At 45.8% G+C, this 15,948-nt stretch overlaps 1 protein-coding gene across 1 annotated transcript in view; it reads left to right on the top strand.

Annotated features, from left to right (window-relative positions):
• Positions 1 to 4,414: 4,414 nt before the first annotated feature.
• LOC143957703 (cytosolic phospholipase A2 gamma-like) overlaps positions 4,415 to 15,948 on the top strand; it is a 159,923-nt gene continuing 148,389 nt past the window's right edge. Inside the window, exon 1 of the mRNA XM_077467395.1 lies at positions 4,415 to 4,601. Coding sequence (XP_077323521.1) covers positions 4,560 to 4,601 — 42 coding nt within the window. The 5' untranslated portion in view covers positions 4,415 to 4,559. The remainder of the gene's footprint in view (positions 4,602 to 15,948) is intronic.

Here is a 15,948-nt window from a genome sequence, read left to right as displayed (position 1 = left end):
TGGGAGAGAGAGCGCCCCCCCCCCCTCTTGAACCGTACCAGGCCACATGCCCTCAACATGGGGAGGGTGTTTGGGGTAGTCCCCCAAAGCACCTTGTCCCCATGTTGATGGGGACAAGGACCTCATCCCCACAACCCTTGCCTGGTGGTTGTGAGGGTCTGCGGGCGGGGGGCTTATCGGAATCGGGAAGCACCCTTTAACAAGGGGACCCCCAGATCTCAGCCTTCCCCCTATGTGAATTGGTAACTGGGTACATTGTACACCTACCAATTCACAAAAAAGTGTCAAAAATAGTAAAAATGACAGGAGACACTTTGGGACAAGTCCTTTATTAAAAAATAAAAATGTCCAGACCGACCAAAAAAAAAATACTGCAACAGCTCCACCTCCATGGAGGCTCCCGCCGAGTGACGCTTCTTCTCGTTGACAGCTATTATCAGTGGCAGAATTTCCACGGTCACACCAGTCGCATTTGCGACTGGGCCCTTGAGTTCCGCCACTGTAGGGGGGCCCGCCGCCACCCGGGAGATAGCACACTGGTCATTCACGAATTGTTGCCAGTATTTGCTAGATTTGGATTGTGGTTAGGAGAGAAAAACGTCAATAAACTCATTCTTTCCTTTTCAGCAAGCTGAAGTGGCTAATCTTTATGGTTTTGTGGACCAAAGAGTTCAAGTGGGGGGAGAGTGTAGCCAAGGGTTTGCTACTATAGTTATTACAGTTGTTGTTATTTCAAATGAGTTTGGCTCCCTCTAGTGTCTGCTGAATGCTGTTCGGATTTTTCTTCTAATTCCTGAGAAGGAACACAGCAAAGCATTGTGGGAGGTATGGTTTGGAGGAGGAAGTGACTCTGTTAGCTGGATCAACTCTGAACTACAATATAGACAATGCAAAGCGCGCAGCACTGCATGTGGGAACAATAATAAAAGGACTGGGGCGGCCATCTTTCAGCCTCTCCAAAACGCCATTCAACACCTGCCAGCAGGAGTCTGTGTGTGACCAGGAGTGAGAGACTGCGACCTATACTGTGTGGAGCTGGATCACCTGACTCTGAGGGATCTTAGAGTACAGCCTTGCCAGCTTAGCAAGCGAACCAGACTGCACTTCAGAACAACTGGATATCCCTGCACTTCAACCCAACCGGAGTTGCAGTACAGTGCAGTGGCACCATTTTCACCAGATGGAGACATCAGAGGGGGATTCTGGATGGAGCCTCACAGCCTTTAAGTCTATTGTGGTGAGAGGGCACCTGCCCATTCCAGTAGAGTGCACAGTAGTGCTCTGTGTGTTCTTTTACGGACTGCTGGTGAGACTTGTAGTTCCACAGAGGTGCATCTACTTCTTCACAAGCATCATACAGCTGAATTCTAGGGTTTGTTTGTCCCTGCGCTGTAAGGTCAGTACTGTATTACACATAAAAGGAGGAATCTACAAGTGCTATATTTCTTCAGTTAAGCAGTTATCAAAGCACAATTTATTCTACAGTTATTTGTTTTCCTTTGCCTTGTGGATTACAAATACAGCAGTTTAAACTACAGGCTAGCTGAAGATATCTGGAGTCAAAGAACTTTTACTATCTTCCTTTTTTTCCAAGCATTGCAGTTCTACTTGTAGTTTGAACTTTGAATTCCAATATGGGGGGGGGGGGGGGGGGCATTGAGCATATGTTAGACATTACACTGTGTTATTGAATGTAAGGAATATTGTATTGCAATGTGGTGTGTGTACTGAGGCATCAGAAGGAAGGTGTTTAATATAAGTATTGAAAGATATTGAATACTTATCCCATTGTACACATGTTAACTTTATAATCACACTGGGAGTATATTTAAACGGTTCTGCATATCTGAATTAAAGGATTCCAACTGTCAATTATTGCTTGATTTTATTAATTTTGTTATTGTGTTCCATTATTCACTCCAGTAAACTTTCTGAGTGGTTCAGTGACATTGTGTGAGTTTCTCATTGCTAACATCCTATAGCAGAATGGAACCCAAGGAGTCAGAGATAAGAGAGGATCGGGGTAGCCAGTCGGGGTGGCCAGTGGGGTATAGAGTCAGTCAGAAGCCCTCAAAGGGGTACCGCTACAGATATAAAGATCTATATAGAGGAATCAGGACCTTCTTCCTCCTGTTGGTGCTTCCTTTAGTGATATAAAGATTTATATAGAGGAATCGGGACCTCCTGCTGGTGACCCCTCTAGTGATATAAAGTTCCATACAGTGGGATCATGACCTTCTTACTCCTTCTGGTGACCCCTCTTGTGATATAAAGATCTATATAGAGGAATCAGGACCTCCTTCCTCCAGCTGGTGACCCCTCTAGTGTTATAAAGATCTATATAGAGGAATCAGGACCTCCTTCCTCCAGCTGGTGACCCCTCTAGTGTTATAAAGATCTATATAGAGGAATCAGGACCTCCTTCCTCCTTCTGGTGACCCCTCTAGTGATATAAAGATCTATATAGAGGAATCAGGACCTTCTTACTCCTTCTGGTGACCCCTCTAGTGATATAAAGATCTATATAGAGGAATCAGGACCTCCTTCCTCCTAATGGTGATCCCTCTAGTGATATAGTGGCCCCCAAGCCACAATTGTAAATGTGAATGGTAACGCCTGTAAGATATCTGTAAAGATATTGAATAATAGCGATGAGTCATTAGGGTGATTAACTGGTTCCCGACCAGAGCACGCCGATGTACGTCGGCAGAATGGCACGGCAGGCAAATGGGCGTACCTGTACGTCCCTTTAAATTTGCCGCCCTGTGACCCTTGTGAGTCCGGTCGCGGGTCCCACGGACTCGATCGCCGCGGGCATACCCGCGATCGTCTCACGGGGCGGCTGAACAAGGAAATGCCGTTGTAAACAGCATCTCCCCGTTCTGCCTAGCAACTAGTGACGCTGATCTCTGGTCCATGTGATTGGAGCAGAGATCAGTGTTCACTAAATGAAAGCCCAGCCTCCAACAGTTAGTAACACACCCCTAGGAACACTTAACCCCTACACTGCCACCCACTGGTTAACCCATTCACTGCCAGTGTCATTTACACAGGAATCAGTGCATTTATACACGACCGTGCAATTGTCAGTTAAAGCGACGCAGTGCCGAATCGCAAAAAAGTGGTCTGGTCTTTGACAAGCAAAATGGTCCGGGGCTGAAGTGGTTACATGTAATGGGTAGGGAGGAGAAAGAAAGGTGTCCATAACCCAAGGCAAATGGTATTCCAAAGGAAAACAATTGTGAACTAGGAAGACTGGAAGTGACACCAGAGCAAGTGAACAAGAAATAGAATACCCTCCACGTGAAAACACCTGTGAAACAGTGGTACTGAAGATTACCTGAGACTGCAAGTAAAAGACATAGTCCAAAAAGGGTGTGGAGTTAAAACAAATGAACAATGGATGAATCAAGTGTGTAGTCCATCGATTTGCGGGAAATGGAGCCGATGCATCCGCCGCAGAGCCCGGCCAATGTCACGCTACGTGCTTGGAGGGAATGCGCCCACATCAGAGCGAATAACGCTCTAAAATAGGCGCCTAAGGCCTCCCTGGAAGGCACGCTGATGAAAAAGGAACACACCCGCACGCGGCATCGTTCATGACGTCACTAGGGCGGCGTACGAGCTTGGCGTCGACACGCAGGGAGAACCTACCCATGCCCCCACATACATAGCGGGAGGGGAAGGACCCAGTGTGTCTCGCAGGTCCCGGGGATAACTGAAAAACTACAGAAAACCTCTGCATAACCCTGATGAATTGGAATAACCCAAGGGCATAGTTATAACCCAGTATAGGGCGAATGGTGCATGTCACAGATAATAATACTGTATATTAAATAAAAAGGTGCGTGTGTTTCCATCCCTTGATTAGGACTTAAAGACAACGTATCACAACGGGACTGTAGATGAGGCAACGGTATAAATAGACCATTGTCTCCATCCCTGAGTCATTGTCAGTAAAAGGATTTAATATGTTGGCCTTTCGGCTTTATAGACTTTGAAATCTTTCCTAAGAAAGGAGAAATTGTTCTTTATCTTTCTCACATTACTTGGTAAATAAAAGTTTATTATCGGTGCCTCAGTCTTAGTTTGGGGTCATTAAAGAATAAAGATTATTATCTTACTACATCGGATCTTATAAAACGTTTCCTAAGAAAAGAGAAATTGTGCTTCATTTTTGTCACTTTTCTTAGTAAAAATAAAAGTCTATCGATCATTTAATTTTTTTTGTTGTCTATGTTGCTGTTTTGAAATCTTTATTACATTGCAGCCTGCAGTTCCGTGTAAGGGTTATTGTTTGAACAGCTTCATCAACAGTGATCTGACGTCTTCTGATAACCTCACTGGAGGAGTCTGGAAACCGACCAATCATATTACATCACATCAGCGTTATAAAAGACTCAAAACTCCACACGTTCCAATAAACCTTCCCAACCACACTTCTCCCATCATCTGATTACTGGTACAGCCATCTCCATCCCGTCTTCTGTATATCTGAGCTCCTCCTCTTCACAAGTCTTACTACTGCATTCTGTTTTATCAGATTTACATGTTGGGAGATGAGCGGTGACCTACCTTCATCTCCAATGGCGGCCAATGAGGTGAGTGACTTTCTATTCATTTCCATCAGTGATACCAAATGATTTCAGTATTGTGCTACTTTAACTCTTACAGTGATTACGCCGTCATGCGATGCTGTATCCAAATCACATTTATATTAGACGTGTGCGGTTCATTTCTTTCTGAACTAAAATTCGGACACATTTATTTGTATTTTTTCGTTATTTCGGATACATCCGAATTTCCAAATTAGAATATTACCGAATTTGAACGTATCCAAAATAACGGGAAAAAAAAAACTCAGATGAAATTCTAATTTGAAACGTTTTCGAATTCCCAAAGACAATAAAATAGTATACAAAATAGAGGCATAGAATAGAAAAATAAAAAAGAATTATTTTTTTCTCTTCTATTCCTTTATGTTCTATTTTTTTTTTTTTTTTGGGAAATTGGAAATCAATTCGAATTTGAAAACTATTCAAAATTCAATTGAAAAAGAAAAAACAAAACAAATTCCGAAAATGAATTAAACAAAATTTAACTAAACAAATGAATGTAAATTACAAATTGAAACAAAACTATTTATTTTTGTTCTGGAAATGTCTAATTTATATATTTTTTTTTTTCACATAGTTTTTTGGGTGGGATTTAAATTATATCTGTTTTTTTATTTTATATATTATATTTATTTTATATAAATCACTGATACATTGTATACTCATCACTAGTGATGGCCGAACGGTTCGCCCGGCGGTTGTTTCGCAGCGAATTCCGGTCGTTCGCCGTCCGCCCGATCGGCGGACTATTGGCGCCGTTCGCCCGGCGGACTTCCGCGTTTTTCTGTGTAAAAGAACTTTGACCTATGATGACACATCCATCATGGGATACAGGACAGCCAATTGAGACATTACAGCACATGGACACTTGGACATTCCCCCTAACTTATAAATACACCCGATCCGGCGGCCATTTTACATTCTTTCTTCTGTCACTATAGGGAAAGGTTGCTGTGTGGAGTAGGGAGAGATAAATCGCTAGCTATTTGGTACACAAAAGTTCTTTTCAGGACTGGTATAGGTGTTAGGTGTATATAGGTTTGCTGTGCTACTGATTGTTGCAGCAGCCTGAGTGTCTTTTGTCAGTTTAGATAAAGGGACAGAGCGCTGTGTCTGCTGCTATTTTAGGGACAGCCAGATTAGTCATCATCATCATCATCATCATCATTAGCTGTTAATATCAGGTCCACAAAAGAGCTATTCCAGTAACCAGTAATTGTTCCAGTCTCCTCTGTTTTGCCAGTTTGTATAGGGAAAGGAAGGAAGCAGTGTGTCAGGCAGTGAGGGTCAGTTTAAACAGTTGCTGTTACTATTAGTTCCACAAAGGTTTTTTTCAGGACTGGTATCAGTGGTATGGTAATAGGCTTGTACATGTATAATATTCTTTCTTCCAAATATAGAAAGAATATTATACTTGACTGCTGCCCTTCTGCTGCAGTCTGCTAATCATTCACAACTCACTTGTTCCACAAAGCTCTTTATCAGGACTGGTAACTTGGTCTGTCTAGGGTGCTACAGTACATAGGGTTGAGTGAGGTACAGTCTGCTATTCTGTAAGGACTGGTATCGGTCCACAATACATAGGGTTGAGGTGCACTACTGCTGACCGCTTCCCTATACTGCAGCAGTCCTTCAGCAGTATAGGGACTGACGTACAGTCTGCTAATCAGTCACACACAACCTACTTGGTCCACAAAGGTCTTTATCAGGACTGGTAACTTGGTGTAGGGTGCTACAGTACATAGGGTTGAGTGAGGTACAGTCTGCTGTTCTATAAGGACTGGTATCGGTCCACAATACATAGGGTTGAGGTGCACCACTGCTGACCGCTGCCCTATACTGCAGCAGTCCTTCAGCAGTATAGGGACTGACGTACAGTCTGCTAATCAGTCACACACAACCTACTTGGTCCACAAAGGTCCTTATAAGGACTGGTAACTTGGTGTAGGGTGCTACAGTACATAGGGTTGAGTGAGGTACAGTCTGCTATTCTATAAGGACTGTTATCGGTCCACAATACATAGGGTTGAGGTGCACTACTGCTGACCGCTGCCCTATAGTGCAGCAGTCCTTCATCGGTATAGGGACTGACGTACAGTCTGCTAATCACTCACACACAACCTAATTGTTCCACAAAGTTCATTATAAGGACTGGTAATAACCTGGTGTAGGGTGCTATAGTACATAGGGTTGAGTGAGGTACAGTCTGCTATTCTATAAGGACTGGTATAGGTCCACAGTACATAGGGTTGAGGTGCACTACTGCTGACCGCTGCCCTATACTGCAGCAGTCCTTAAGCAGTATAGGGACTGACGTACAGTCTGCTAATCAGTCACACACAACCTACTTGGTCCACAAAGGTCCTTATAAGGACTGGTAACTTGGTGTAGGGTGCTACAGTACATAGGGTTGAGTGAGGTACACTCTGCTATTCTATAAGGACTGGTATCGGTCCACAATACATAGGGTTGAGGTGCACTACTGCTGACCGCTGTCCTATACTGCAGCAGTCCTTCATCGGTATAGGGACTGAGAGTTTTGTCACAGGGTCATTTAAAAAATGACAGGCAGAGGAAGAGGCAGGCCCTTCCGCAGGGGTGGTAGGGGTAGGGCAGGAGCAACAGGCTTGAGCCAAAGTGGGAAGTTGCAGAAGGTGCGTTCAATTACTTTAAAGGACACACCAGACTTGGTTGAGTGGCTCGCTCAGCCTTACTCTTCTGCACCCTCCTCATCCTCTCGATCTGCACCCTCTTCTTCACTCTCTGCTATGTGCACCCCCAAAGACACTACCACCAACAACACCACCACCACCACCATCACCACATACCTTCCGCTTGAGTCACAGGAATTATTTTCCGATCCATATCAAGAGGACATTTCTGATGCGCAGACACTCTTGGTATTGGATCAGGAAGAGGAGGTAGCAACAACTGCTACTCAGCAGTCTGACGACAGTACCCAGATCAGCCCAAGGAGGAGGTTGGTCCCCGGTGTTGCTGCCTACTCCGAGATCTCTACTTATAGCGGTGGGGAAGGTGACGTTGATGATGACGTGTCTAGTGATGTCACGTGGGTGCCCACAAGAGAGGAAGAGGAGGGGAGTTCAGAGGGAGATATGGACCAGCAGATAGGGAGGAGAAGCAGGAATAACTTACATTGCACAGGAGGGACAAAGCAGACTGCTAATGTATCAGGAGCGAGTCATCGACCATGTACGGTCACATCTGGCGCTCCCAGGACACCGGCACATGGCTCCGCAGTGTGGGCTTTTTTTAACGTGTCCGCTGTTGACAATAGCGTTGCCATCTGCAATCTTTGCAGTCAACGCATTAGTCGCGGTAAGCCCAACACTCACCTAGGGACGACCGCCTTAAGAAGGCACATGAGCAGCCATCACCGAGCCGAGTGGGAGCAACGGAACACACAAAGCCACACTGCAGGCTCTCACCGTCCAGCCTCGTCTTCTACTTCTCCTTCTCCTCTCTCCTGACAATTGTCCTCCACTCCACCTTCCATCACGCCAAGCTCACGTTTTTCTGCTAAAAGGCAGGCTTCCGTGGGCCTAATGTTCGAGCGTAAAAAAATGATGACACCGGATAACCCTCTTGCCCAACGGTTGACGGCTGGCTTGTCAGAACTGATAGCCTGCCAACTATTGCCATATAAACTGGTAGACTCGGAGGCCTTTCGCAAATTTGTGGCCATTGGAACACCACAATGGAAGGTCCCAGGAAGGAAGTATTTCTCACAGAAGGGCATCCCAGAGCTATATGGCCATGTTCAGCGGCAAGTGAATGTATCTCTGGCACACAGTGTCGGTGCCAAGATACATCTGACTACAGATACGTGGTCTAGCAAACACGGGCAGGGAAGGTATATCACTTTTACTGCCCACTGGGTGAACCTTCTGACGGCCGTCAAGCATGTAACCCATGGCACCCGTGTAGATTTGGTTTTACCGCCACGGATTGCATGCAGGCCTGACTCTTCTCCTCCTCCTCCTCCTACTCCATCCTCCTCCCTCTCCTCCTCAGCTGACTCCTCCTTTTCCGCTGCTAGCGTCTCTTCCGCTGCACCGCCCAAGCTCCCCAGAACCTATTCCACATGCCAGGTGAGATGTTGCCATGCCGTGCTGCGTCTGTTGTGCCTGGAAGGCAAGAGCCACACTGGCCCGGCACTCCTTTCAGCTTTGCGTTCACAGGCAGATCAGTGGCTAACACCGCTCAATTTGACAGTTGGTAAAGTGGTGTGTGACAACAGTGCCAATCTGCTTAGCGCATTGAAACAGGGCAAAATCACGCACGTGCCATGCATGGCACACGTATTAAACTTGGTCGTGCAGCGATTCCTTGTCAAATACCCTGGGGTCCAGGACACCTTGCGGCAGGCAAGGAAAATCTCGGTCCATTTCAGAAGATCTTACACGGCCATGGCTCGCCTTGCTGACGTTCAGCGGCGACACAATCTGCCGGTCAGACGTCTTATTTGCAATTGCCTGATGCGATGGAACTCAACCTTCTATATGCTTGATAGGCTGCTCCAGCAGAAACGTGCAGTTAATGTCTACCTGTATGAACTCTGCGGCCGAAACGGTTCTGGGGAGCTGGGTTTTTTTTCACCGCGCCAGTGGCTGCTCATGTGCGAGACATGCAGACTTCTGCGGCCATTTGAGGAGATCACCAAACTGGTCAGTCGCAGCCATGGCGCCATCAGTGACATGGTACCTTATGCCTTCTTTATGGAGCGTGCATTGCGTCGTGTCATTGATCAGGCTGTGGAGGAGCAGGAGCGGGAAGATGAGGAAGTCGCAATGCTGGATGAATTCCCAGGGGGGGCTACTCTATCTGAGACAAGTCAACAACAGGAGTCTGAAGAGGAGTCAGAGGAGGATGGTGCCGGGGCGGATGAGGAGGAGCAAGAAGAGCGTGCTTTAAACCTTTCTGGGATCCCTGTTGTGCGTGGATGGGGAGAGGAGAATGAAGAGGACGACATTATCCTGGATGATGAGCAGGAGCCAGGCCACCACACCGCTTCCACTTTAGTGCAAATGGGGGCCTTCATGCTCCAGTGTTTTAATAGGGACCCCCGTATAAAAAGCATAGGGGTCAAGGACCAGTACTGGGTGGCAACGTACTTAGACCCCCGGTACAAACACAAAATGGCGGAAATGTTACCGCCGTCGCAGAGGGCTGTCAGAATGCAGCACTTCCAGGCCTTGCTTCGAGAAATGCTGCATTCTTCTTTTGCGTGCGCTGGCAGAGGAGCAATTCCCACTCCCAGAGAAGGAGTTGCAGGTACCAATCCAACAGCGCCTGCAAGAAGAGGCCGGTTTGAAGATGTGTTGGTGACTTCGGATATGAGGTCATTCTTTCAGCTGACCCATCGACAAGTGTCATCCGGATCCAGCATCAGGGAACGCCTAGACCATCAGGTGTCCGACTACATTGGGTTAACGGCCGATGTGGACGCTCTGAGGAGTGATGAACCCCTGGACTACTGGGTGGGCAGGCTTGACCTCTGGCCAGAGCCTGCCCAATTTGCAATCGAACTGTTAGCTTGCCCCTCATCCAGTGTCCTGTCCGAAAGGACGTTCAGCGCAGCAGGGGGGATTGTGACCGTTAAGCGCACTCACCTAGCTCACGACAGTGTTAACTACCTCACATTTCTAAAAATGAATGAGGCATGGATCTCTGAGGAATTCAACACATGTGACCAGTAGACCATGTATATGTCTATAAACATTTTTTTTAATCAAGCACACAGACCTTCTTTCTTCATTTGGCTCACTTCCTTGTCCAAAAAAAGCACACCGTACTATATGCCCCTACCCTCCTCTTTGAAGAGGTTGAGCGGTGTCATATTTCTACTGGGGCTGCTTATTATGAGGGGCTCACACCATCCCTGTGCTATGCTGACATCCTCCTGGGCCTGCTTATTATGAGGGGCTCACACCATCCCTGTGCTGTGCTGACTTCCTCCTGGGCCTGCTTATTATGAGGGGCTCACACCATCCCTGTGCTGTGCTGACTTACTCCTGGGGCTGCTTGTTATGAGGGACTCACACCATCCCTGTGCTATGCTGACATCCTCCTGGGCCTGCTTATTATGAGGGGCTCACACCATCCCTGTGCTGTGCTGACATCCTCCTGGGGCTGCTTATTATGAGGGGCTCACACCATCCCTGTGCTGTGCTGACTTACTCCTGGGGCTGCTTATTATGAGGGGCTCACACCATCCCTGTGCTATGCTGACATCCTCCTGGGCCTGCTTATTATGAGGGGCTCACACCATCCCTGTGCTGTGCTGACTTACTCCTGGGGCTGCTTATTATGAGGGGCTCACACCATCCCTGTGCTGTGCTGACTTACTCCTGGGGCTGCTTATTATGAGGGGCTCACACCATCCCTGTGCTATGCTGACATCCTCCTGGGCCTGCTTATTATGAGGGGCTCACACCATCCCTGTGCTGTGCTGACTTACTCCTGGGGCTGCTTATTATGAGGGGCTCACACCATCCCTGTGCTGTTCTGACTTACTCCTGGGGCTGCTTATTATGAGGGGCTCACACCATTCCTGTGCTGTGCTGACTTACTCCTGGGGCTGCTTGTTATGAGGGGCTCACACCATACCTGTGCTATGCTGACATCCTCCTGGGCCTGCTTATTATGAGGGGCTCACACCATCCCTGTGCTGTGCTGACTTACTCCTGGGGCTGCTTATTATGAGGGGCTCACACCATCCCTGTGCTGTGCTGACTTCCTCCTGGGCCTGCTTATTATGAGGGGCTCACACCATCCCTGTGCTGTGCTGACTTACTCCTGGGGCTGCTTATTATGAGGGGCTCACACCATCCCTGTGCTGTGCTGACTTACTCCTGGGGCTGCTTATTATGAGGGGCTCACACCATCCATGTGCTGTGCTGACATCCTCCTGGGGCTGCTTATTATGAGGGGCTCCCACCATCCCTGTACTATGCTGACATCCTCCTGGGCCTGCTTATTATGAGGGGCACACACCATCCCTGTGCTATGCTCATTATGAGGGGCTCCCACCATCCCTGTGCTATGCTGACTTCCTCCTGGGGCTGCTTACGGTGCAGGTGTCAGTGCTGTATATCATGGTGCTGATGTCAGTGCTCTCTGTCACGGTGCTGCTGTCAGTGCTGTATATCACGGTGCAGGTGTCATCGCTGTATGTCACGCTGCTGGTGATCATCTCCTGCACCCTCTTTTTTGCCTACCCTGGTCCCTGACCTTCCCTCTCCTCCATTGCCTTCATACGCTCCACAGTCCTGAATTGTCACAACAATTTCCCATATAAAAAAAGAATGCTTGTAGTTGTCGATCCCAAATTCACCTCATACATGTGTTATGTCATTGGCCATGTGGTGGGACTATGTTTGCACAGCTAATAATTATTTTGTGGCTGCAAATTTGACCTATAGGTTTGCGAAGTTCACCTCCCATTGAAGTCAATTGGGCCCACCACGAACGTTCTGTTTCGCGAACAATCGGCCTCGTTCGCGGTCTGCGTTCGCGAAACGTCCCGTCCCATACATTGTACACTCATCACACCCATACATTGTATACTCATCACACCCATACATTGTACACTCATCACACCCATACATTGTACACTCATCACACCCCTACATTGTACACTCATCACACCCATACATTGTACACTCATCACAGCCATACATTGTACACTCATCACACCCATACATTGTATATTCATCACACCCATACATTGTACACTCATCACACCCATACATTGTATATTCATCACACCCATACATTGTACACTCATCACACCCATACATTGTACACTCATCACAGCCATACATTGTACACTCATCACACCCATACATTGTATACTCATCACACCCATACATTGTACACTCATCACACCCATACATTGTACATTGTACACTAATCACACCCATACATTGTATATTCATCACATCCCATACATTGTATACTCATCACACCCATACATTGTATACTCATCACACCCATACATTGTATACTCATCACATCCCATACATTGTACACTCATCACACCCATACATTGTACACTCATCACACCCATACATTGTACACTCATCACACCCCTACATTGTACACTCATCACATCCCATACATTGTACACTCATCACATCCATACATTGTACACTCATCACACACATACATTGTACACTCATCACACCCATACATTGTACACTCATCACATCCCATACATTGTACACTCATCACATCCCATACATTGTACACTCATCACATCCCATACATTGTATACTCATCACACCCATACATTGTACACTCATCACACCTATACATTGTACACTCATCACACCCATACATTGTACACTGATCACACCCATACATTGTACACTCATCACAGCCATACATTATATATTCATCACGCCCATACATTGTACACTCATCACATACATTGTACACTCATCACACCCATACATTGTATATTCATCACACCCGTACATTGTACACTCACCACACCCATACATTGTATATTCATCACACCCATACATTGTACACTCATCACGCCCATACATTGTACACTCATCACACCCATACATTGTACACTCATCACACCCATACATGGTACACTCATCACATCCATACATTGTACACTCATCACACCCATACATTGTACACTCATCACACCCATACATTGTACACTCATCACACCCATACATTGTACACTCATCACACCCTACATTGTACACTCATCACGCCCATACATTGTATATTCATCACACCCATACATTGTACACTCATCACACCCATACATTGTGTACTCATCACGCCCATACATTGTACACTCATCACACCCATACATTGTATATTCATCACACCCATACATTGTACACTCATCACGCCCATACATTGTACACTCATCACACCCATACATTGTACACTCATCACACCCAAACATTGTACGCTCATCACACCCATACATTGTACACTCATCACACCCCATACATTGTACACTCATCACACCCATACATTGTACACTCATCACACCCATACATTGTACACTCATCACACCCATACATTGTACACTCATCACACCCATACATTGTATACTCATCACACCCATACATTGTACACTCATCACACACATACATTGTACACTCATCACACCCGTACATTGTACACTCATCACACCCGTACATTGTACACTCATCACACCCATACATTGTACACTCATCACACCCATACATTGTACACTCATCACATCCCATACATTGTATACTCATCACACCCATACATTGTACACTCATCACACCCATACATTGTATACTCATCACACCCATACATTGTATATTCATCACACCCATACATTGTACACCCATCACACCCATACATTGTACACTCATCACACCCATACATTGTACACTCATCACACCCATACATTGTACACTCATCACACCCATACATTGTACACTCATCACACCCATACATTGTACACTCATCACGCCCATACATTGTATATTCATCACACCCATACATTGTACACTCATCACACCCATACATTGTGTACTCATCACGCCCATACATTGTACACTCATCACACCCATACATTGTATATTCATCACACCCATACATTGTACACTCATCACGCCCATACATTGTACACTCATCACACCCATACATTGTACACTCATCACACCCAAACATTGTACGCTCATCACACCCATACATTGTACGCTCATCACACCCATACATTGTACACTCATCACATCCCATACATTGTACACTCATTACACCCATACATTGTACACTCATCACACCCATACATTGTACACTCATCACACCCATACATTGTACACTCATCACACCCCATACATTGTACACTCATCACACCCCATACATTGTACATTCATCACACCCATACATTGTACACTTATCACACCCATACATTGTACACTCATCACATCCATACATTGTACACTCATCACATCCCATACATCGTACACTCATCACACCCATACATTGTACACTCATCACACCCATACATTGTACACTCATCACACCCATACATTGTACACTCATCACACCCATACATTGTATACTCATCACACCCATACATTGTACACTCATCACACACATACATTGTACACTCATCACACCCGTACATTGTACACTCATCACACCCGTACATTGTACACTCATCACACCCATACATTGTACACTCATCACACCCATACATTGTACACTCATCACACCCATACATTATATACTCATCACACCCATACATTGTACATTCATCACACCCATACATTGTACACTCATCACACCCATACATTGTACACTCATCACACCCATACATTGTACACTCATCACACCCATACATTGTACACTCATCACACCCATACATTGTACACTCATCACACCCATACATTGTACACTCATCACACCCGTACATTGTACACTCATCACACCCATACATTGTACACTCATCACATCCCATACATTGTACACTCATCACACCCATACATTGTACACTCATCACATCCCATACATTGTACACTCATCACACCCATACATTGTACACTCATCACACCCATACATTGTACACTCTTCACACCCATACATTGTACACTCATCACACCCATACATTGTACACTCATCACACCCATACATTGTACACTCATCACATCCCATACATTGTACACTCATCACACCCATATATTGTACACTCATCACACCCATATATTGTACACTTATCACACCCATACATTGTACACTCATCACACCCGTACATTGTACACTCATCACACCCATACATTGTACACTCATCACATCCCATACATTGTACACTCATCACACCCATACATTGTACACTCTTCACACCCATATATTGTACACTCATCACACCCATACATTGTACACTCATCACACCCATACATTGTACACTCATCACACCCATACATTGTACACTCATCACATCCCATACATTGTACACTCATCACACCCATACATTGTACACTCTTCACACCCATACATTGTACACTCATCACACCCATACATTGTACACTCTTCACACCCATATATTGTACACTCATCACACCCATACATTGTACACTCATCACACCCATACATTGTACACTCATCACACCCATACATTGTACACTCATCACATCCCATACATTGTACACTCATCACACCCATATATTGTACACTCATCACACCCATATATTGTACACTTATCACATCCCATACATTGTACACTCATCACACACATTGACTTGTGTAGATAAAATGAGAGGAACAAAATCCGATGTCTATGGGCCTCAAACTGCAA

This window comes from Lithobates pipiens, unplaced genomic scaffold, assembly GCF_037356315.1.
Source record: "Lithobates pipiens isolate NorthernLeopardFrog02 unplaced genomic scaffold, aLitPip1_a1.2 Scaffold_55, whole genome shotgun sequence".
Classification (NCBI taxonomy): domain Eukaryota; kingdom Metazoa; phylum Chordata; class Amphibia; order Anura; family Ranidae; genus Lithobates; species Lithobates pipiens.
Note: the sequence above shows the minus strand (reverse complement) of the source record. Positions and strands in the feature narration are given on the sequence as shown.